At 36.6% G+C, this 22,855-nt stretch overlaps 1 protein-coding gene and 1 long non-coding RNA gene across 3 annotated transcripts in view; one reads left to right on the top strand and one right to left on the bottom strand.

The window, feature by feature from the left end:
* CDYL2 (chromodomain Y like 2) overlaps positions 1-15,604 on the top strand; it is a 61,314-nt gene extending 45,710 nt beyond the window's left edge. For both annotated transcript variants that reach the window (XM_069793391.1, XM_069793392.1), the window contains exons 4-7: positions 3,382-3,554; positions 7,711-7,921; positions 8,649-8,792; positions 11,053-15,604. In XM_069793391.1, the coding sequence (XP_069649492.1) occupies positions 3,382-3,554; positions 7,711-7,921; positions 8,649-8,792; positions 11,053-11,211 (687 nt within the window). In that variant the 3' untranslated portion in view covers positions 11,212-15,604. The remainder of the gene's footprint in view (positions 1-3,381; positions 3,555-7,710; positions 7,922-8,648; positions 8,793-11,052) is intronic.
* LOC138687237 (uncharacterized) overlaps positions 1-22,855 on the bottom strand; it is a 68,989-nt gene that overhangs the window by 13,525 nt on the left and 32,609 nt on the right. The window lies entirely within an intron of this gene.

Genomic DNA, 22,855 nt, shown 5'->3' with positions numbered 1-22,855 from the left:
ACCAAATGCCTTTTAAAATTTCCGACATCCAGTGAAAGGCATTAAAATAAGCTCTTAGAAGTTTAATGAAGTTTTTAAACATTTTATGTTTATTTTGCAATATAAGGTGTCCTGTTAAAGAACTAACCAGCTTATTTTCTCGGCAGGATTAAAAAAATTGGCAACTTTTGAGAAAGTGATAATTTTATTATATATTTGGGTTTCAGTAAAACAGGAAGTGAAGCATTAGGCCTGGTCTAAATTTGTAATTTGGTAGTTTATCATAAGCTAAATAACTGGCCCATACCGTTTTGTACATACTTCCTCAGAAATTTTAGTCAAATGCATTTGAATAGAAATACTGTCCCCACAACTGAAAATTAACTAAAAGACCATAAAAAAGCTAATTAAAAAAAATATGGAACCAGAGAATACTGCTATGCAGCCCTGCAAATAGTAATATTAGATCTGGTCCACTAGAGAAAGTAAAATTTAATTGGACAAATGCCATAGTTATACCAAAATGAGGGAAGGTTTAAGAACTATGGAAGAGAGAAAAAGAATATGGAATCTGATAAAGAAATGTAACAAAATACACATAGTATCTCTATAATTGCAAACTGAATTCACTACCAAATTAATGGAAATTTGTGCTTAAAAACAGACAGCAGTTCTGAACTAAAATTATATTTACTTTACAGTACTGCAGTTTGATACACAGTTCTGCAACCCTACAAGCACACCGTCTCTTTTATCTTTATTTTATTGTTAGTAGCTTTCCTATAATCATATAAACATCTGTAGAGAAATGCCCATACCCAGACAATCAATGAGGAAAGCTATGATGCCAAGGCATTCGGAAGCAACAGTGAACAGCAGGTTGGCTATAACTAGGATAACATAAGTCATAACAATGAATGACAAGGTGACCAGGTGAATTTTGCACTGCACCAGCAAAGGAATCATGGCATAGAACAAGGGAGTAAGAATTGACTTTGCTGGCATTGGTGTATTCCAGTGAGCCTCCCAGCACCTTTTGATGATAAAGTTAATGACAAACTTACAGATTTAAAAAAAAAAAACAAAAACCAAACTTTTTTGAGACTGAAAACACCAACACATTATGATTTCCTGCTTTCTGATACTGTTTTCTTTTGCTAGAAACTAGTGGAGCAGTGGAACTAGATTTTTCACTCCTGCTCAAAAATACTACCCAAAATACTGTCAAAACCTTCCCATTTTCCACTGTATCTGAGAAATCAGTTCCTAATAACAGACCTTTAATATCACCCTCTCCAAAACATTGAAAAAACAGTGATAGCAGAATATTGTTTTTCCCTACAAGTAGTATCACGTCTGCTCAAAAGTTTGGTATACTTTTAGATGCCTTTAGCCATCCAAATCGATGAGGGATAAGATAAAAAAGAGACAGGTTTGTAATGGTAATGATGTGTTTGAAGGATAGCAGTGGTAATATCAGAGATAGTACATATGCAATTATCACTGGAGGAAGGGGAATGGTAAAGAAACTTGTTGAATGGAGTATCCTATCATGGCATCATATTTAAAGCAACACTCCCCATTGTATATAAAAATGTTCGACTGGTATTCTCTGATATTATTTATACATCCTCCCTAAGAAAAAGCAAATTTTGAGAACATTTAAAATAAACTAAGAGGACAATCTTGCATTCACATGGAACTAGGAAAATCAAAATATGTATCTTTTTTTATTCTAACATCTACCACCTTCTAAAATTTATTTTTTAACTTTGAACAGAGGTTTTAAGGTGTTTTTTTCCTTTGTTTCCCCTTTACAAAATATGCGAGTTTTGCTATGTTGTTACCAACTGAGGGCTGAGACAGCCTCCGAGACTCTGAGAATAAGCAGTACTTGTAAAATCGCTGATGACATTTTTGTACCTGCACAAGAATTTCAAATACACTTCCAAATTCTGCTGCTTTTAATTACTTCACTTCCACCCACTGTCACATACTCGGTATTACAGGCGTTCTGAAGTGCACTTGTAGAAGTGAAGCATCTAAAGGTTCACCACCTGCTTTCTCATGTCCCACTCTCAGCAGTCAGTAAAAATCATTTTTATGCAAACACATGTAGAAAGCAGGCAGGTAGCATTGCACTGCATGGTTTGAATATACAAGTTCAAGCTTGGTCTCAGAAGCCACAGAATTTCTAATAAAAGGGTACCTAGAATGGTATAAACAAAACTTCTGTTCTGTGTTTAGGGACATTTCTTAAATAAGACACTTCAGAGATCTAAAGAATTTTTGGAAACAGAAAGTAGTGAACAAAAATAATCACAAGCTAAAAATCTTGGTTTTCTCTCACGTGGAAACCATATTTAACCCACCAACCACATTTTGCTATCTTTTACCTAAATTTACACTAACAGCAAATCTTTCAGTTCGAAAGAGAAAAATTTGACTCAGCAGGACCCTGTCTACAGGAAATACTTTGACACATGAGTATGTTTAAGCATAGGAGGTGTCACACTAGATGAAATCATGGCCCTTGAAGTGAGGAGCAAATCACTCAAGAGAAGAGGGAAATCTGAAATGGCTGAAGTCAGTTACAGCTTACAAACTACACTGAATTGTGACCAAATAAGAGGTTACCAATCAGAAGTTTATGAAATAATATTTCCTTTTAAAAATCATTAGAAAAACAATTCTGCTCAGATGAAAGCACTTTCTTACAATACAAGCAGCTCAATTCTATACAGATTTTGATTACATTTGATTTATGGTGCAATTAATAGCCTGATCCAGTTGTAAATCAGAGTGTAAAAATGTCTCTCTTTCAAGTGGCTTTTTTGCTCTAACTTCTGCAGACTTTAACAATATCACTGACCACAGAAAAATGAATAATATATTTGTCATTTTGATGTATATGATGTCCTCTTGTCCTGCCTTGCTCTGGTTCAAGTCATATAAACCAAAGTAGTTGAAAAACTGAAAACTGGGGTTTATAGATTTTGCTTACAACCTGTTGAGGTTAATAGGCTATTGTTGTCATAACCGTGTTACTGAGGATACAGTGATGTACACTGAATATACACGATGAAATTTTTAAAAATGATATTTGAAATTATTAAATTGCAATCAAATAGCATAAGCTAGCTAGAGTTTCCCATAGAATAAGCAAAGAACAGCCAAGTTCTAAAAACTCTTTGAATTAGTAAGCATCTACAAAGCACTTCCAAATATAAAACTCAGTGTTATCATTCTAAGTATATTAAAATTATATTAATATATATAATTGATGTAAGTATTAATAGTGCCCAAAATGTAAGTCTCTCAAAATCAGTAAGGTTTGTAAAACTAGGGAAATGATATTGCAACGGCATGCATGTCGAATTGTTTACTTTTCTTTATCCACAGATCATGAAGGAAGTTCGGAGAGCATTGTGCAATGCATCAGCTGATGACAGTAAACTCTTACTTCTCAGCGCAGTGGGAAGTGTATTCTGTAGTGGCCTAGATTACTCATATTTAATTGGCAGGTTATCCAATGACAGAAGAAAGGAAAGCACTAGGATTGCAGAAGCTATAAGGTGACCCAAGCTTACCTATGATCTCTAAATTATGAAATGCAGTGTGTGATTATAAAGATATTTATCAGGTCCAAAAATGTTGTATATTTAAGTGTTGATTGCATTCTAATTATAGTCTTACAAATTTGTTTAATAAAAGAACCTTGGACCTTTCCTTATTAGAAAAGAAAGCACTTTTATTCCAGTGCTAATACCCATAGGGATTTATTTTATTCCACTTCTCTGTATTTAGTATTTCAAATCAATCCTCCAAATTCAAATACAACTTTGTTGTTGTTTTTCCAAATTAGCTATTGCTTCATGTTCTAAAGTGGTTCCTGAAAGGCAGATATTTCACTTGTTTTAATGTTCATCATTTTAATGAATTTCAGTACAAATGGGAATCCATGGCTTACTCATATTCTGTTGAAACAGCAGTCTGCCACTGTATTTCAGAACCTTATTAGAAGGGTCTCCACTCTTTTTCTTAAACTTAAATTACTTAATATATATGTAAATGTAGTTTTACTTTCATAACTAAAATGTGACTTTCCTTATATATATCACATTACCTTAATAGAAATCCAGGGTTTATGACATGCAGTCTACAAATCAATCTGCACAATACATCACCAAATATTTCCATTATCCACAAGGTAAACTTTGTACATATTTGGCCAATCTTCCAGTATAAATCAACATTACTCCACTAAAGCCAATGGTATTTCACCAGTCTGTACCAGGAGAGAGTTTGGTCCCCTTTTTTTTCCCCCACTTCCTACAAATAAGTATTATTCTTCTGAGAGCTTTAAAACTTTATGCAACAATTTTTTTGAAGGAATATTAAAGAATTTGTTTTACAATAGATCTATATTTTGGATATATTAGTATAACGTAAGATCAGGTTTAGTTACTATACGACATGTATTAACCACTGATTATCTTGGTTACAACTACTGCAGATCAGTTTGGATTCTCAGTTTAATACTTTTGAAATTCTCAAAGTAGTAATTATTTTGAAAGAATTTAAAATGTATAATAAATTATGACCTGTTTTTAAGACCCTAGCTATGCTTCAATATCATGTATTTAAAAAGAGAAAAACCCTTTGAAGGACACATCCTAATTTTATTTTTTTTTTACTGTGAGGGATTTTTAATAATGTGGAACCAAAAAAAACATGAGGGAAGAATATCACTATTCTTGTTTGAAAACACAGGCACACTCACACTCCATTAGAAGATACAAATATTATTCATGTAAATATAGTGTAGATAGGTATTGTTATAGAAGTATACATTTATCTACACACATTTAATATACAGGTATATTTACCAATTCAACATTTAAATGAGTGTAAGCCGAACTATGATAGTCAGTTTTTCCATCCTTGGACTCACAGACCACTCTTGAAATACTGGTACAATGTACTGCTCCTTGTCAAGAATGTCGGCTTCAGGCCCACTGGAAATAGATTTTTATTGTACTTCTGGAAACAATACACTACGTTTTCCATTTAGCACTCTCTGTGCTTTCTGTGAACAAAGGACTCAACTCATGGAAAATACACTGTAATAAGGGTAGAAAAAAATGTACACTTCGCTTTTTCAGTGGTTAGGATGTCCTAAAACACATTAACAGATCTCTGCGTCCTCTGCTGCTTTACATCAAGTTAGACTTGTATCAAAATGAAATTAACATCTTGATTACCATGTGTTTCCACTTTCTAAAGTATGGATCTCAGATACTGATCACAAGTTAAAACTGCAGTTTAAATACCCATCAAGTCTCATCTCACATGAATGATTTATTCATTTGGTCCCTGTCCTCATCTACTGCCTTTGGGGCTTGCAGCTCACAGATGTGTGGCACTGTAGCATCTCTCCAGGTACTGAACATAGATCCATCAGCCTGAGCTGCCATCATCCAGACATGTGTCTGGCATTGCACTCCTGGAGCAGGGAAAAGGCAGGCAGGCTGCACTGCAACTGTGCATATGTGGCCTACAGCTTCTGTAGACCAAAGGCAGGCATTTGCTGCCCTCACAAGCTCCCAATATTTTAGCCTTCCACTCCATCCTATAGATGGCATGTTCCATACCCATCCATTGTACCATCCTCTGTGCTCCCCGGCCATCCCTCATGACAGAGGCTCATTGTGTCTTCTCAATGTTCTGTTCCACCCTCTCCCAATCTCCAGGTCCTCCCTTCCTTGCTCACTCATATGAAGATTTCACACTTCCTTCAACCTTTCCCCTCCATTAATGTGTTCTGCTTTGTTCTTCCTCCCCATCATCTAACCATTTCCTCTCCACATCCCTAATTGCTTTTCCACATTCACTTCCAGTCCCATTTATCACCATATACTTCCTGCTTTTCTCCACAACACTATTTTCTTCTGCCTCGACATGGTCCTCTGATCTGCTGCCACCATTTATCCATAGTTTGTTCTTTTTACCTATCGTTTGTCATATCCCTGTTCCCATCTGTAGTCCCACTTGGAAGGCTTACTTGCTTAACTACTAAGGTTCTCAAAATTTTGGAATTAATCAGGTGCAGGTGCTGTGATCCACGGTCATTACTGAACCATAAACGACCGAAGAAATAACGAGATAGGGGAACAGCATTGCTTCTGCAAACAAAAATGAACCGCAACTCTCCTTAACCCTGCTATCCTCTAGAAAGAAATGGTCTTGAACAGACAAATATGATGTTCCTTATTTCACTCTCTTTGTCTTGCCTCTGATCTCCTGTTTTATTACTCACTGTGTGAACAGAGCTGCATCAATTCCCACGAGTCTCTATTTTCCCATGATCAAAAATCAACTCCTTACTAGATAGCCTGAAAAACCAGAACTCATTCACTGAACATTTAATGCTGGGTCACCTCAGACTCTCTGTTTTCAGTTAAAATACAGCCAATGCCCTTGCACTTCAGTCCAATAAAATACTTATCTTCAGTAAGTTTTCCATTTTTTGCCAAATCGGCACTCTAACCTGCAAGGCACTCCTCCTGTTCCCACATACAGAAATCTAGGTCTTTTTGACCTCAGTGGGAGGGCTGCAGCTCATCAAAGGGCACATTTGACAAAATGTTCTTTCCTAAAATCTGTCAGCAAAGATGCACTCTGGATCTAATAAATACCCAATGCAGGAACAGAATCTCCTGTTTTGTTTTGAATTTGATTTATACATGTCTCTTTTCTAAAGTAATTGAGCATCTCGTTTGCCTCCATATACCTGCTGCGCACTCAGCTGCTGAAGCTCATAATTTGCCCACAATTACACTCATGCTTTTTCCTAATTGGTATATAGACTGTTCCATTCAACAGATGTCTTTCCACAGTTGCTGGTAGGTAACTTATTTAAAATATCTCCTCATTGCACAGAATTTAACATGTTCTAGTTCATTCATCCAGATGAATCTGATCACATTTACTTCCCCATTATTCCCATCGCTTCACATTTACTGTTATAGGCAGGCAAGGGCATCTACCTTGTTATGTCTTTGCCAAAGACATTTGCAATGAAGAGCCAACACATCACTTGCCTAATTCTTTCCCTGTTCAAACATTTCGCTCTCTCTCTGACTCCCCTTTGTGGGTCTTATTCTTTCTGCTGGTGTTCCATAAATTTTTACTATCTCCCAATTCATTGATGGGACTTGCAGTAACCTTTGACAACCTTTTGATCTTAAGAGAACTTTTTGAAAAAAATAAATATTCAGCAATCCACCTATGAGTTTCCAGTCTTTCACGCTATAATATGTTCATCAAGTTAGCCAAACCAGATCGTCAGAATCCATACTAACCATTGTGGAACAAACAGAGAAGCGCTATGTGTACAAATTCATGAGTTACTGGTCCAGAAGTAAAACTAAACCTAACCAAACCAGTCTGCAAAAAGTACAAAAGTCAATGCATTCCAATTAATTAATTCATATACAAAACTATTTAATATGTCAGGTACTCAGAAAGATTAAATAACTAAATATGAGCAAAATTTTCCATGTGCAAACTAGAAAGTATCTTGCAATTCTGACCTCATAAAACTGGGCCATGGCATTTATTGTGTTCATCTGTGGTTCTAATTTGTTTTCAGATTAAGTACTTTAAGCTTGGGTATTTATCTAAGTGTTACTGCTGTATTCAAGATTTTTCTTTTATTTTTTATTTTAGGGATTTTGTAAAAGCTTTTATTCAATTTAAGAAGCCAATTGTGGTTGCTATCAACGGTCCTGCTCTTGGGTTAGGAGCTTCTATTTTACCACTGTGTGATATCGTTTGGGCAAGTGAGAAGGCATGGTTTCAGACACCATATGCAACAATCCGACTCACTCCAGCTGGCTGCTCATCATACACATTCCCGCAAATTCTGGGTGTTGCACTGGTAAGGTTTTCCACCTCAAATTGCTGAAGAACCTTTCTTAAATTCATGCTCTTCTTTCTCTCTTTAAAAAGTAAGGCAGAAAACAACTGTCTCTCTTAATTGTCATGAACGGAAATTAAATCTGTGGAAAGTTCATCTAATCCCTACCAATTTCTTATCACAAAATGACCTCAGAATTCAATGTACTACACATGCTGTACACAAGAAAGACTGAACACAGGTTGAAAAAGCAAAGATTGTCAAGACCATGGTAGAAAAGGGAAGAAATGCATTAGCAGAATAATGTTGCAGAGTACTTGTCTGTGCTGTGTTAGGATTGTGCAGTAACAGAGCAAGATACTGCTCTCTGCTCTCTAAAGACAATCCATAATAATTCTAGTAAGGTTGCTTAGTTTTTACCAGTATAACAAAGCACAATTTGCCCTACAAAGTATTTCATACTAGGTTCCACGACTCTTTGCACAGTATCACTGACAGTTACTCTTGTAAAATCAGCAATATAGATTCATCATGCATGCCAGCACACTTCTCTTAACTGAAACCCATGCTGGCTCTGGCCACCTGCACAATCCTTAAATAGTTACCGAAACTCCTTTTAAAGTATTTTGCAGTATGGAAAGATACAGGAGACCATTTGTAAATTTAATCTTAAAAATAACAGGCAAGTATGGAAAAGATTTTAAGGTAATTATAACCCAAGATCACAAGTGATCTTTTGGTTTCACAGGCAAATGAAATGTTGTTCTGTGGGAGAAAGCTGACAGCACAGGAAGCCTGCAGCAGAGGACTAGTGTCACAAGTATTTTGGCCAACAACATTTAGCCAAGAAGTGATGCTACGAGTGAAAGAAATGGCATCCTGCAGTGCAGTGGTAAGAAATCAAACTCCTTTGTGATTAAATTACATTTCACAGAGGCAAGGTCTGCTCCCAAGGCTCATCACATGGTGGGTCCTCAGTTTCCACGACCATACCTGTGAAAGAAGGCTAACAACAAAAAATCTGGAGAGGGTTCAGTGAGCTCATGGAGTTTCTCATTTTTCAGGGGCAGGGAGGCTTATTTCCTTTCCCCATCTTCACATTTATTCAATATGAGTGGAACCTCCTTGCCCCAGATTTTGAAAGGTGATTTTAGCATAGGTTTCCTTCATGAAGGTGGAAGAGTCTGCAACTATACAACTGTAGGGGAAATCTCTGTAGGGCCAGTAAGAAAATATATTTGCCTTTCACGTTGTCCTGGCCTACATTTCAGCTGAGTCTGCCTTCTTTTCTGCACCTGCACAGTTCCTGATTCTGCAAAATGTTCTACACAGTGCACCAGAAGGGTAAGATAGTGCCAGCTAACCTCTGCTGTGAAGGAGAAGTGAGATCCAGACACAGAGGGATTTGAACACAGTCTGGTCACAGTGTATTATAACTTTCCTTTTGTGTACATAAAAGTTGGAAGAAAACCCTCTCCTATTTTTACTTCCTAAGGTTTCTTCCCTTCAGGCAGATACACTCCCATTCTGGGCACATCGTTGTTTAAAAAAAATGCAGTGAAGAAAGTGATACTGGCTGCAATAAAACTGCACTAACTGAAGTGCAAATTGTTGCAGTTTCTTGCTATACTTCCTATGCCTGAAACTGTCTTAGCATCCCTCAGTTTCATTTAAAAGATCCGTTGTAAAAGAGAAGGTAGAGACACAGGAGATTTTTAATTAAATGAAGTGTAGATTAGATCTTACAAAAGACATTTGGAATGAAACTGTCTGGAAATGTAGCATAAGCTTATTTGATCATGCTGATATAACGTGTGTTATATGAGTTGGGAAAACCTCTGGGCCTTATTGTGAATTCTTCCTTCCTTCGCTGTTATTGGCTGTCAATGAAATTTTCTCTTGAGACCTGTTAGAAAGATTGGTGCTGACTTGTGGACAAAGATGAGTTAAGACTGTCAAAGACTAGATTTACTCTCTGAGATCCTAAATGCAAATCAGGCTGAAGTCACAAAACCAATGAATATGATGAGCTCATCCAAGTTCACTGTGGGTACTTGTTCACAAACAGACCAAAAAAAAAAAACCACAGGCCCCGCTATTTGCAATTAACACCATTTACTTGAGTTAAAGAGAAGTACTTCTTCGGAATAGCAGTATTGTAACTGAAAACAGACAGGAACTGGGCTTAACATGTAGGTGTTGACAAAGCTGAGTGGAGAGTATGTGTCTCCCTTAACATAGTCACTGTATTAGTTTACGTTAAATCTTCTGCTCTCAAAAAAAAAGTAACGTATGAATTATTAAAGGTTTTGTTTGACTAGTTGGGTTCCTTGTGAGATACATACTGGTGTTATATATTTCAAAAAGGATGCAATCTCAATGCATTTAAAAATGGGTCTGGGGAAAATGAGCTGAACTATGGGAGCAACGACGGACCTGCTGTTCATGCCTTGAAGAACTTGCAGCAATTACTAAGGGCTTGAGATTGGGCTTTCTGTTGCAAAAACCTTAGGTGATTTGTTATGACTACTTGTATATGCTAAGCAAATGCAACTCCAGAACACAGTCAGAGGGTGCCTGTTTTGCTTAACACACTTCTTTTATAAAATATTTCACTTTTATAAAAATGAAAGTAAATAAACTTAAAAAGGTATTTGCAGTAAAGGCCCTTTCCTATTAATTTCTGTTTTGATAAGGAAGTGATGCATGAGGGGAAAATTGTTAAAGATGATGGACACCCACATTTGGGTTTCCAACCTCTATAACCTTAAAGACTACCTTCCAGAAAACGGGTAGCCAATATATCATGCCTCAGACATTTTCATTTCAAGAGATCACATTTTTTAACAGGAGGGAGTTCAGCTCCTTCTAGTGCTTCATGGCAGACCTTCAATAAACTAAGGTACTTCAGAATCCCTCATTCCTTTTAAAAATGTTGGGACTAATGCATAAACCTCAGAAGTCCTTAATTCTTGAAGATGCTGACTGTCAGCAAGTGGAGTTACGGCTGTAAATCAAATCTAATTTCTGTGCCCAAAGGAGTTATTTAGATTGTAAAACAGAGTCAGTAGTGTAAAAATGCTGTTCACGCCATTATCCATAATAATTTCTTCAGATTCAAAATGAAATACTGAGTGATATTTTGGCTTTAGGTATTAGAAGAGTCAAAATGTCTCGTGCGGAGCTTCCTGAAATCCGGACTTGAAGATGTGAATGAGAAAGAGTGTCAGATGCTAAAACAGCTGTGGAGTTCTTCCAAAGGACTGGATTCATTATTCAGCTACTTGCAAGACAAAATTTATGAAGTCTGATGTCTTGGCCTAACTTAAAGAGAAAATGTTCCACTTGCAGAGTCAAACATTACCTGTGTTTGAAAAGCAGAGGCAATGCATCAATGAGGAATTTGTGACAGTGTATCCTAATACATATGGTTGTGTCGATTTCCTTGTGAGCTACACAGCTGCTTGTAGCTGGTTTGATTTTGTGTAACCGAGACGTAGGCAGGCTTGTTCAGTGCACATAATCTCTACAGAGGGCTGCATCTTTCACATTGCTCATCTAGATAAAAGTATACATTCCATGTGCTGAGAAGCACCACTGAGGCCCAATAAGGCACACCATCTGTAATGATTTATTTTGTCTGTCCTTCTTAACTTATTCTTGCTGTTGCAACACATCTGGGCTGACACAGAGGGCTCAATCTAAAAACTGGGTCAGCACAATATTTTGTAGACCCAAACACCATACTTTAGAAATATTTTAATTATTTTTTTCTAACAGTGTAATGGAAAAATCTGATAATTTATATGTATAATATGTAAAGTTAGTTTTACAAAAACTACTAGGATTTTTTTGTTGAATTTATTTAACTTATTTATTTTGTGTTCATATTCAGCTGTTTATTGATCACAGATCTTATTTTCATACTTCCCTTGACTGAATTAATGGCATCACATAAGAACACAAACACATTTTTAGCAGCAAATTGTGTAGAAAAATAAAGAATATATAGAAAACACACAGAATGCTGTGGGCAGTAAAAGAAACAGCCACGTGCATGCTCCTCTATGTGTAAAATTGTATAAAAAAAAAATGTATGAAATAGATTCATTTGCCAGGGTTAAGGGGAGAAAAGTGGATTCTGAAACAGTGAGCCCCCCTTAAGTCTCTCTTCACTTTCTGCCTTCTTGAGGAGCACTGAAGGGCTTGCCAACAAGATGCTTTGTTTAAGTTTACTATATTCCTGTTAGCCAGATATCAGTAACAGGGTGAATGATGCCGTTATGTGGCATCACACTGTTTTTCAGGTTTAAACATCCCGTTTTGGTCTGAAGTCTAAAAGCAAATCCTTATGAGCCTTAGTCTAGTTGCCTGATTCCTCAGGTGTGAGATAATTTCTGCTCTGGAGGCCTTTGGGTGTGGGCCAACAGTTTATACAAGGTGCTAGGTATTGAATTAAGTGGAGGGAGAGGTTTTGTTTTGCTTCTCCCAGCTCTCCACATCTGGCCACCCCACCATCTGTTACAAGAACTTATGGCTGTCCATAAAAGCAGTCCACAATGAACAACAAAAATCCAATCTGCTATTTTAGAATGTGATCCTAGTACTTTTCAGTGACACTGACTGACTTCTGAACACTGGATCTCTCTCAGTTCTTTCTTGCTAGTAAGGCAGTTAATATGGGAATAACACAAGCATGCTCTGTGACTTCACCTGCCATTTTAGTATGCCCAAATGAAAACCTCTTGAAGCAGAAGCTTTGCACATTTGTTTGCTTTGTAATTTGTGCACTTGCTCTCCATCCTTGAGCTCAGTGACTTGTTTATGGTTTAAACCTCTGCAAATGAGGCTGCTAGGTTTTCTCCCTCCCTGTATTTCCATGAAGAGTTTCAACAAAGCCTTTGTAAAGTTAAAGAACAGGTGATGATAGTAAACAGTAGCCTTCAACACATTAATATAATTTTTTTTTCCCCCACAAATAATTAGAAGTGCTGTTACTATGGCCTAATTGTACCACTGAATTTTAAGGAAATCATTACCCTAAAGGCAGAAGTTCTCATGGAAATTCTTCATTAGAAAGAGAAAAATCTGGTTTCTAATTAGCCTCTTTTAAATGTTTTCAAAAAAACTTGCCAAACTTATTTTTAAATGTCTGAAACAGAACTCTTTCAATAACTATTTGAAGTGATAGATGCACCACTTGTTTTATACTAATACTTGCTTATTTCCACAACCTGCCAGCAATGCCACAGAGTGCATGTGCAAAGACTTGGTTGGATCAAGGCCACCGGACCCCCTACTATGCCAGTGTGCACACGTGAGTCACCTATACAGCAGTCCCATTAAAATGAGAGGGATTACTCAAGTGAAAACCACTCGCATACGTGTTTGCACAATCAGGCCTCCAGCATATGACTTCAGAAAAAAAAAAGGAAAAAAAAAAAGCAATGGAAAGTACCATGATTCCTCAATTTCCTTTATTTCCTTTATTCCCGTCCAGAGAGCCATAACTCCTAGTCATGTGTTAATAAGATATTAGGAAGTTTATTTCAATACTATGCTTGGGTTTTGTAGATAAATATAGAAAAATTGCTCAGCAATGTGAAGGTATGCTTTCCATATGAGATTTTCAAACAGAGAAGAATCATAAGTTGTTAGACCTTTAAACTGCATCATTTCATCTGAATTTTCAGATATCTGTATCTTAGCATTTTTTATGACAAAGGAATGGTTGAAATACATTTTCTATAATTATTTTTCCATTAAAGCAAGCGCTAACCATAGTTAACATTTTTAATTATTCATAGCTATACAGTTACAATCTAGTTTTCAATGGAACCTATTTTCCCTTCAAAAAAGAGTAATAACAACGTCAAAAGCTTCTTTTCCAGTATTTGGATCAGATCAGAATCAATTTACTCTTGTGTTTCTGTCCTTACGAGGTATTCAGATATCTAGATGTACTGTACATATTAGTCTGGGTACCTTTACTAATATTCACAGTATTTAAGATTATAAATGCAATTTGTTGTTAAGTATGTTATTTTATTCTTGTGTAAATTGTTTTGTACAATCTTTAAAAACCTACAGTTTTGCATTTGTAGATATTAAAGGTAAGCAATTTATTTTGTGTTGTCCTGCATGTATATTTTTGCTGTAGATAAGTGTTGCTTAGTTTACTATTTCAGTACATTTCTGTTTAAATGAATAAGCTTACAAACTTTAATACAGTATATATTTTCAGAATATAAACTTTTATATTTCTGTGGTAGGTTAGGGTATGCGTTTTAGGCAATCTTTTTCACTACTATTAACTGTTCTTTTAATCTATAATATAATGGTTTTGTGCCAATAGTTTTTCATTAGAATAAAATGCTCTTTTAATGTTAGGGATAAACAGACAATTTTGGTTGGGGTTTGTTTTATTTTGGTTTTTTTATTATTATTATTTTGCCAGCCTTTACAGTTTTAAATGTAATTTATAAATGTATTGCATTTGTGAATAAGCCTTACCATTAGGTACAAGAAATCTTTAAAGCTACATAATTACTTATGTAGCACTAAGGACTTCCCCAAATAATTGCTGTAAGAAAGTTAGCAAATCAGAGTACAGGGCCTTAAGTTTTTCTTGTGAAAAGGATAATACGGGTTGTTTCTTCTAAACAACATAGGTAGACTTGTCAGCATGGGCTTTGTTATATATAAACTGTGCATTTGTACTCCCAACCACAGTAGTTTAATCTCAGGCTTTGTGTGGCTGGGTCTATAAAAGTCAAATCTGGCTAAAGCCAGTGCTCTTTAGGAGACACTAAAGAAGTTTACATAAGAGACTTATAGACAATCTTAATCATAGTACATTTGGGTACTCGGTATCCTAGATGTGTTATCTGTGTCTGCCCAATTAACCGTATGTTTTAAGCCATATTAAATCTCTTTACTGCTACTTTAAATACTACACTGAAAGTCATTCACTAGCTTGCTTACTCACAGACAGGATTTGAATTTTTAGTGAATAAAAATATTATGCCTTCCATAAAAACAAAGGACCAAAGAACTGCATTATTCTAACAAAGCATTAGTTCCTTCGCCAGTGAACTAGTTTGACATTTGTGCTGAAGATCAGATAGTCTCTTTCTGCTACAAACACTGCATTCTCATCCATGTCAAGTGTAAGGGGAAAAGATGTATCCACTGACCTATTGGGAAAGGAGTGATGTTCAGCTAGGATGGCATGTCTATTGGTAAGGCTTATTACCAAACCTCTGAGATGAAGCAAAGAACCAAAAATTCACAAATTATGTCAATGTAAATTTATTTTCAGAACTTGCACAAATAATTAATTGTAGAACTTTGCAAATTAGGCCCTTAAGTTATTTTGTCAGAACGCCATGGAACAGACTAAAACAGTTTCTAATATTTGTAATGATGAGTACATATTATAATATTATAAGGGTACAGGCACCCCTATATCACAGTGTTGTAAATATTTTCTGAAACTGGTACAGTACTGAGGGACTTGTATCTTCTGATATATCAAATATTGACTGTCTAGATCAAATTGTACACAATTTATTTGTTGATGGTCCTGTAACTAGTGTATGGACACATTTCTGGGTGCCTTAGAAGTTGTATTTTTCATGTGTGTTAATATGCAGTATTTATACATTGTGAGAAGCTGCTTTGAATAAAAACATTGAAACTTCATCTCAATGCAGTGATTTTCAGTTTTACATAGGCAGAATGAAAGTGATGATAAGTAGTAGCCATAGAGTATTATATATGATAAAGTTATTCATGGACTCCTGCCCTTTAAAAGAAAGCAGGCATGCAGCAGGCTTTTTAAGAAGAGAAATTAAACTTAAAACTTTTTTTTTTTTCCAAATGGCAAAAAACAGGGCACTAAAGACACTGCAATAAGAACTCTCTGAAATCATTCATAATGATCCATTTAATTTATCATTTCATGATCAAATCCAAGAAAACTGCTGAGAACTGTCTTATAAATACACTTCTAGGACACCTTCTCCACCATTATCACTTCCACTATTTGGTATGTGCACGTCACCTAAAGCATATCTGCCCAGAACCAACTACTGCATACTGTATTTCAGCTCCATATGAGGGAATTTGATTTTGAAGTGGTATTTGCCAGGGAGGCCAAGATTCAGCCCAGAACCCCCTTGGTGCAGCATGAAGCTGGATCACCCTGTGGTCTTCCTACATGGTTATAGACGGCAATCCTTCCATGAGGTCTCTTGTATACAAGGTGATCGTTTGGCTGTAGCATCCATGAATGCTGTTTCCAATCACATATCTCCCATGATTAGAAGAGTAACTGTAAATTACCTCTGCCTGGGGCAGAAAAGGAAGGGTATTTTTACAGCCAGGGTTACCCAAACCACCTATACAACAAGGTCTGAAAAAAAGACCTAGACTTGATTCAAAGGACAGCAATTATGTTCTAGCAATTATGTTGGTTAGCTTTAAACTGACAGACTCTGTTAGTAAAATCTGTGGTCAGCTATTTAGAGCAGAGGATTGAGCAATTTAGTCTTGCTTCACCATCAACAAATCCAATTATTTATTACGGTGACTCTTGTCAGGAATGAACTTATCGTAGCTTGCACTGGACTGTAAACAATATGCACATGATGAACGGAGTATGATACCTTTCTTCTCTAACAGTTTTATTGATAATTTTTGGTTTAACATAGATTGCCAACATGGAAATTTTATTTTAAATAACTTATTTTCAAAGGAAAGCAAAAATTCTTTAAAATTAAAAAATCCACCCAAATATTTTGTCAAGTCAGGGTTTTTTAAAGCATGATAAATGTTAGTCCTTGTTGCTGTAAATTAATATACAAACAAACTACATGGAAGAGGAACCCATTAAGTAGATATAAAGAAGGTCTGCAAATTTAAGCAGACAAAAGACAGGTCTATGAATTGCATGTATAAAAGAGCTGGTACTAATCCCACTTAAGATATAAAAAGTACTCGAACAGGTCAAAGCCCTACATAAACTAAGATATGCCATTTCTCATTTTGAGTTTTGAATAATAGAAATAATATTGCATATGGAAAGAACAAGGAGAGGTTCTGAAACAAATGAACAGCAAACGAAAGCATGCGAGAAAACCAGAAGGACACCATTTTAAAGATTGTGGGAGTTCAAAGCAAATCAAGTCTCAGAAGTCAGGACTAGGGGTCGGTTTGGTTGAGAAAGAAAAAGTCAAAGGGTGAAATTCTGGGCCTATTAACTTCAGGAATTCACCTCTCCCTGGTGCCTTATTTTTCATGAAACCCTCTCAGAAGATTATAAAATTTAATAAAACATAACGCAACTGTTCATGACTCTGATGTCTGACATCCTCAAAACCAATCTACAGTCATAGCATGGAGAGAGTTTCAAATTACTAAGAAAGCCAGACTAACAGTCCACTCTAGAATTCAAACCATTTGAATTGTGCTAGCACCACCTCGCTTTAATTTATACTCTTTCCTTGGTTTTACAAAATTTGCTCATTACAGATGTATAATAAAAATAGAACTGTTAAAATCTTTGTTGAATTCCAATTATTAAGTCCATCTGGCTTGACACAATAACTTTCACCTGGAACTGTCAAAAGTACTATGGGAGAAAGAAGGAAATTTTCATTCTGAGAAAAGGAAAGAGTTTATCATTTAGAAACTTGAAAAATCCTAAGCTAAACTGTATCACCTTTCCTTTATCACTTCCTGGCACTGGTGTCACTTGAACAAATTCAGTGGATCGAAGTCAAAACCTACCAACATCAATAGAGATCCTCCTACTGACTTCAGTTGCTTCTAGATCAGCCCCAGGGGTTGACAGATACCACAGCAAACTCCTTCACCATAATAGTACAGGAAATATCTTGTAGACATCTTCTTCGAAAAATAAATGTGGCACTGATCAGAAAGATAAAATTAGGCGGGAGGCAGGGTTCCCTATCCTTAGTTCAAAATTTAACAGCAGTGTCTAAGAAATTTTGAATAACATTCAACATTTTCAATTTTATCACTGACTCTTGTTAGTAGAAAGACATGCTCTGCTGTGTTTTAACCTTCCTCAACTCTTCAAGTCACATTTATCAACTTGGATTCTGGATGACTATGTAACATCTGTGAAACTTATTTTATACATTTGTCATAGACAGAAATATGTTGGTGAGCAACTATAAAGAGAAAAGTAAAAATGCTCTTTGCAACTAAGAGTCATGTTTGAAACAGGGGCTATTGAACTGCCACTGCCTCCTAAGATGTTAGATAAAAAGCTGCGTCTAACATTAGAGTTTCTATACTGAAAAATGATTTAAAAACTAAGTGGCAATCTTGACTTGTTAGGATTAAGTTAATTACTATCATCTAGAAGTAAGTTATTCACAGTCATCCAGAAATATGTTTCTGATGTGTCTGTAAATCAGTGCTACAATTTCTGTTACTCCAAAAAGATCAGCAATTTCATACTGCTGTCCTTCCAGCTTTCTGGTTAGTTATTACATATGCTGCCTACCATGCTCTCGGGTATTCACTCTCTACAACAGGTTCATTAAATGGATAAAGGCATTCGCAGGAAAACTCTTCCCATGCCTAATTATTCAAGATCTGCATTATCTTCACCTCTTTCTTGTTTGTTTTGTATGCAGCTACAGCGAGTTGTTTGTCAGGGACTCAGACTCCAGCGAACAATTCCCTCCAAGTCCACTTTTTGCCCATTAGGCTCATAATGAGCAACAACTCAAAACTCCTGCCAGCTGAGCTGCCAAGGGATTCCCTGCTGTTTCAAGGGTAAAGGTCAGATGAGCACGGCTTTGCTGATCGGCAGCAGCATGCCCACTGATTGGAGTGCAGGGTTTGGAGTCGACAATTGCTCGACCCTGATCCTCCCTTTATTTCTGAAAGCAAGCCTTAATAATATCAGTGGTCCAGCCCTCTGTGGGTTTTCCTGCCATAATGACCTTTCATTGCTCCTTTGCACAGGGCTGCTCCCTGGAACGACATCTGAAGCAACATTAACTATACAGCAACCTGCAAATTTCTTATGCCAGTGACCAGGTCCATCAGAAAAAAACTGACAAGGTGATCATAATACCTACACCATCCCCAGCACCACGCTGTGCCTAGGTTAAGCAGACCAGAAAAACAGGACATTATATTTTTCATGCATTTACATGTAACAGGATAAAACAGATGGACTTATTTTCCTGGATGTGATTATTATTTTCCTTATTATTATTTTCCTAATGTGATGTCAGTTGGAAAGAAATATCCCAAAACACACTAGACCTGGTAAGATTCACCTTCCATACATAGCTGTAACTAGTTGGAACACAAAGACCCTGTCCCTCTCTAAATGACGTTTCTTAAATAAATCCACTTTCTCTAAAAGTCTATTGAAAGATTAAACTGAGCTTTAAAGAAGTAGGCTGCAATATAGCTGATTTGAAAGGCTAAAACTTTTCCCAACTGTTTCAAGTATGAGAAAATCCAACAGCACTCCATTTGCGATTCAAGCACTTGGTAAACATACTCCACAACTGTACCATGGCTGTGTGCCAACAAAATGGTGAGTCAGCAGGCAGGGTAGGGAATCAAGTGTCAAGAATGCATTTAACCCTCACTCCAGAGAACACTTTTCGTATGAACAGAATGAAAACGCTCCATAAAAAGAAAAAACTATTGGCATTTTTTCTCCATTAGTACAGGCAACCATCTCAATTTTCCTCCAACTTACAGAAGCTCTCAAATTTTAAATTAGGACAAACGCTTAAGAAAATAGCAGTCAGCAAACTAATGAGAAAGAGGCTCATAAACACATCAGTCCAGTCCTATGGTCCTTACTCTGACAAAAATCCCACTGATAATCCTGGCATGGCTGAGTGCAGAAGGGTTTCATGAGAGCATAAGAATCGATAATACTAAGTACTTGCACAGATATAAAAAGGAGTACATTTTCCTAATGAAAATACAGTTCAAATGATCTGTCATATTCCCAAAGGAGTATCTGTGCATGCTACTTCGCTTCACAGTGTTCTTGTGGAGTGTTTGATGAAATCATGAGATTTCCTAAATCATTTTTAAATTAATCCCTCTTCAGAAATTCCCCACTGAAGCATCACTTTGCATGATCACCCTAGATATACTATTCAGGATAGCAAAAAAGGATTAAAAGATTGAAGGTTAAAAAAATAAAAAAAGATTTGAAAGAGGACCCAATCTTCCACCTGAAAATTTGAACACTCATTTACAAGGTTGTTAAACACTGCCAAACCAGAATGGCAGCATTTTATACCTACTTTCTTACTCACTCTTCACAGGTGTAAATAACCACATTGGACACCTGTGGAGGAGGGGAAAGGGGAAAAAAAAAAACAAAACACCAACCCTCTAGTTATTACCTTCACAGTGTTAGTTAAGGGTAATTATAGACCAGCTGTGAACTTATAGCTTACCCCTATTAATGAACAGATAGAGCTTCCAGTTAAAGGCTGAGAACAGCTAGCTCTGCCATACCTCACGCTGCTCAATCCTACAAATGCCTACACAAATGAGTAATTTTTTTTTCACACATCTTGCCCCACTGAACTCCACAGCCAGAGCCATCTTCTACAGGAACTCAACTCACAGCCAGTAATGTCCATTTAATGTTGTTGTTTGTCCTGTCCTGGATTAAGTCTGGGTTGTGAAACAACAGAGATAAGAATTAGTTTGTACAGACATCTAATGTATGACCAGGGTGGAAATACTCATAGTTAGTTTCCCTGCACACATCTGTGAAAGAATTTTTCTCCCATCTAACAGTCCTTGTAAAGCCTAAGCCCAAAGTTTAGACAAAACCATCACTTAATGGCATTAAGAGACAAGCCCTGCCAAACCCTGCTAAAACCTGCTGGAGTGGTTGGAAAGACTTTTACCCCAGCCTTCAGCTCTGTCCTCCTGCCAGATGTTAGCAACTGTAGCAGGGGCTGCAGATTAGACAGCTGCATCTGCACCAAAGAAGGTAAATTTGAGCTACGAACTCAAATGGCTGACAAAAATCTAGGACGCTTGAAAGATGGCAACCTCCCACAAAGGAACACAGCAGCAGGAAGGAGGTTATTTCTTCAAACACCACATTCCCCTCCACCATGATCTTACGGACTGGAAATACAGAAGTATGACCGAAGAGTAACTTTGATGAGAAACCACTGTGAATGGTTCTGTCATGGCTCGCGCTTGGCTTACACAAGTGTGAGAACAGAATCCAGTCCTGCAGAACTTCAGTTCTGAAGGCAAATTCCCCATGTATGCTGCTAAATTTCTCCATCTGAAATTCATAAAGACGAATGTAAAAGATTGTCAGCTTGCAGTATTAAGCTTGCAGTTTATGGAAGGAAATCATGACACATCTTTCCTGTATGCAGAAAGCTCTAAGTAATCATCCATCATTATCCCAGTACTAATTCCCAGAAATCCTGCAGAGCTCCAGAACTCTCTAGAGCACTATTTCGTATACCCAGCACTCCTCCATCAAAAACTGTCTTAAAAAAAAAAAAAAAAAAAAAAATCCAGTTACAAATAGAAAATTATTTGCCCATTTTTGAACTCCCATACCCAAACACTTTTTGGTCTTCTGTGTGTACATACCCAGGAAATGCTAACATCTACAGGTTATACCAGTTTACACTTCTTGCAACATTCTGAACAAATCAGGAGAGTAAGAGACCAAATGAAATGACACATGCAGTGGCACCACAAGACTAACACAATTGTTGATTTAGCAGCAGAAGAATCTGAATGCTTTACAGCTTGGTGGCTTGTTGTATGAAGGCTCTTCACCCAGATAAGAATGTGAATTATCGTTGAGAATTTTTTTTTATATTGTCTCTGCAATTTTTATGCAGAAAGCATAAGCACAGAGTGTTTTAAATCATTTCAGATACTCAGCACTAAATAAGTGGCTCACTTTCAAGAAACAACCAAGAAAAAACATTTCACAGCATGTCATATATTCCTTCAAATGGGAGTTACATTTCATCGGGATGGATGCTTAAGTGGAGTAAGTCTCAGTATGAGGACTGTTTTCAGCAATAGTTGTTAATTAAGTAGTAAAGTACTAATAAAATGTTTAGTCAGGTTGCATTTAAATAGCACTATTATGATATGCCATTACTAAAAAAGAGTGCAAAAACCATTCTGCAATAGACTGCATTCAGTTTTCATGTGCTGTGCAAATCATTTAAAACCAGAAAAGATTCCAATGTCCACTGTGCAGTGGCCAGCATACAAGCAAGCTATGAAACTTACGCTCTAAGTCACAGAGGAGGGGCTTTTACTTAAAAGCACACTTTAAGTTTCTCTAACAGGAACTACAGAAGTTAAAAGAAAAAAAATTTGAAAAATAATTTGAAATCTCCAAAGTACTAAAAAAAACACTACAAGCACAAAGACATGCCACCATAAATGGACTGAAATTACATCATAAATGAAAAAATAAATATTCATATTCTTAACACATACAGGAATAAATAAACACACAGCAGCAGTGAGGCCAGCAGCTCTTCTGCAGTGTCATAATGAAAAACCACCATGAAAACAAGGAAGAGCCTGTCAGGAAGCACACAATACACACTGAACACATCATGGGTGACACAGCAGAAATCTGTCCCCAGCAGTACACAGCAAAGGGTTAGGCATTCAATTCGAAACTGAACTTGGTTATCAAGAGGCACCAAAATGTTTTGCTGCAGCTGGGTACGGTGAGATAGGTATAATTCTGTGTGTGTAAGCAAAAAGTGCAGTAGGCAAAAGAAACTCAGCACAGCCAGGATGAATTTCAACCAAAAGAAAATTCAAATATTTAAAACTGAAAAATATGTCAACAAAGATGAAGGCACAGGGGAAGAAAGCATAAGGCTGAAGTTGAAATGCAGTCCCACAAAACTGCCATCA

This window comes from Haliaeetus albicilla, chromosome 10 (genome assembly GCF_947461875.1).
Source record: "Haliaeetus albicilla chromosome 10, bHalAlb1.1, whole genome shotgun sequence".
In the NCBI taxonomy this organism is placed as follows: domain Eukaryota; kingdom Metazoa; phylum Chordata; class Aves; order Accipitriformes; family Accipitridae; genus Haliaeetus; species Haliaeetus albicilla.
Note: the sequence above shows the minus strand (reverse complement) of the source record. Positions and strands in the feature narration are given on the sequence as shown.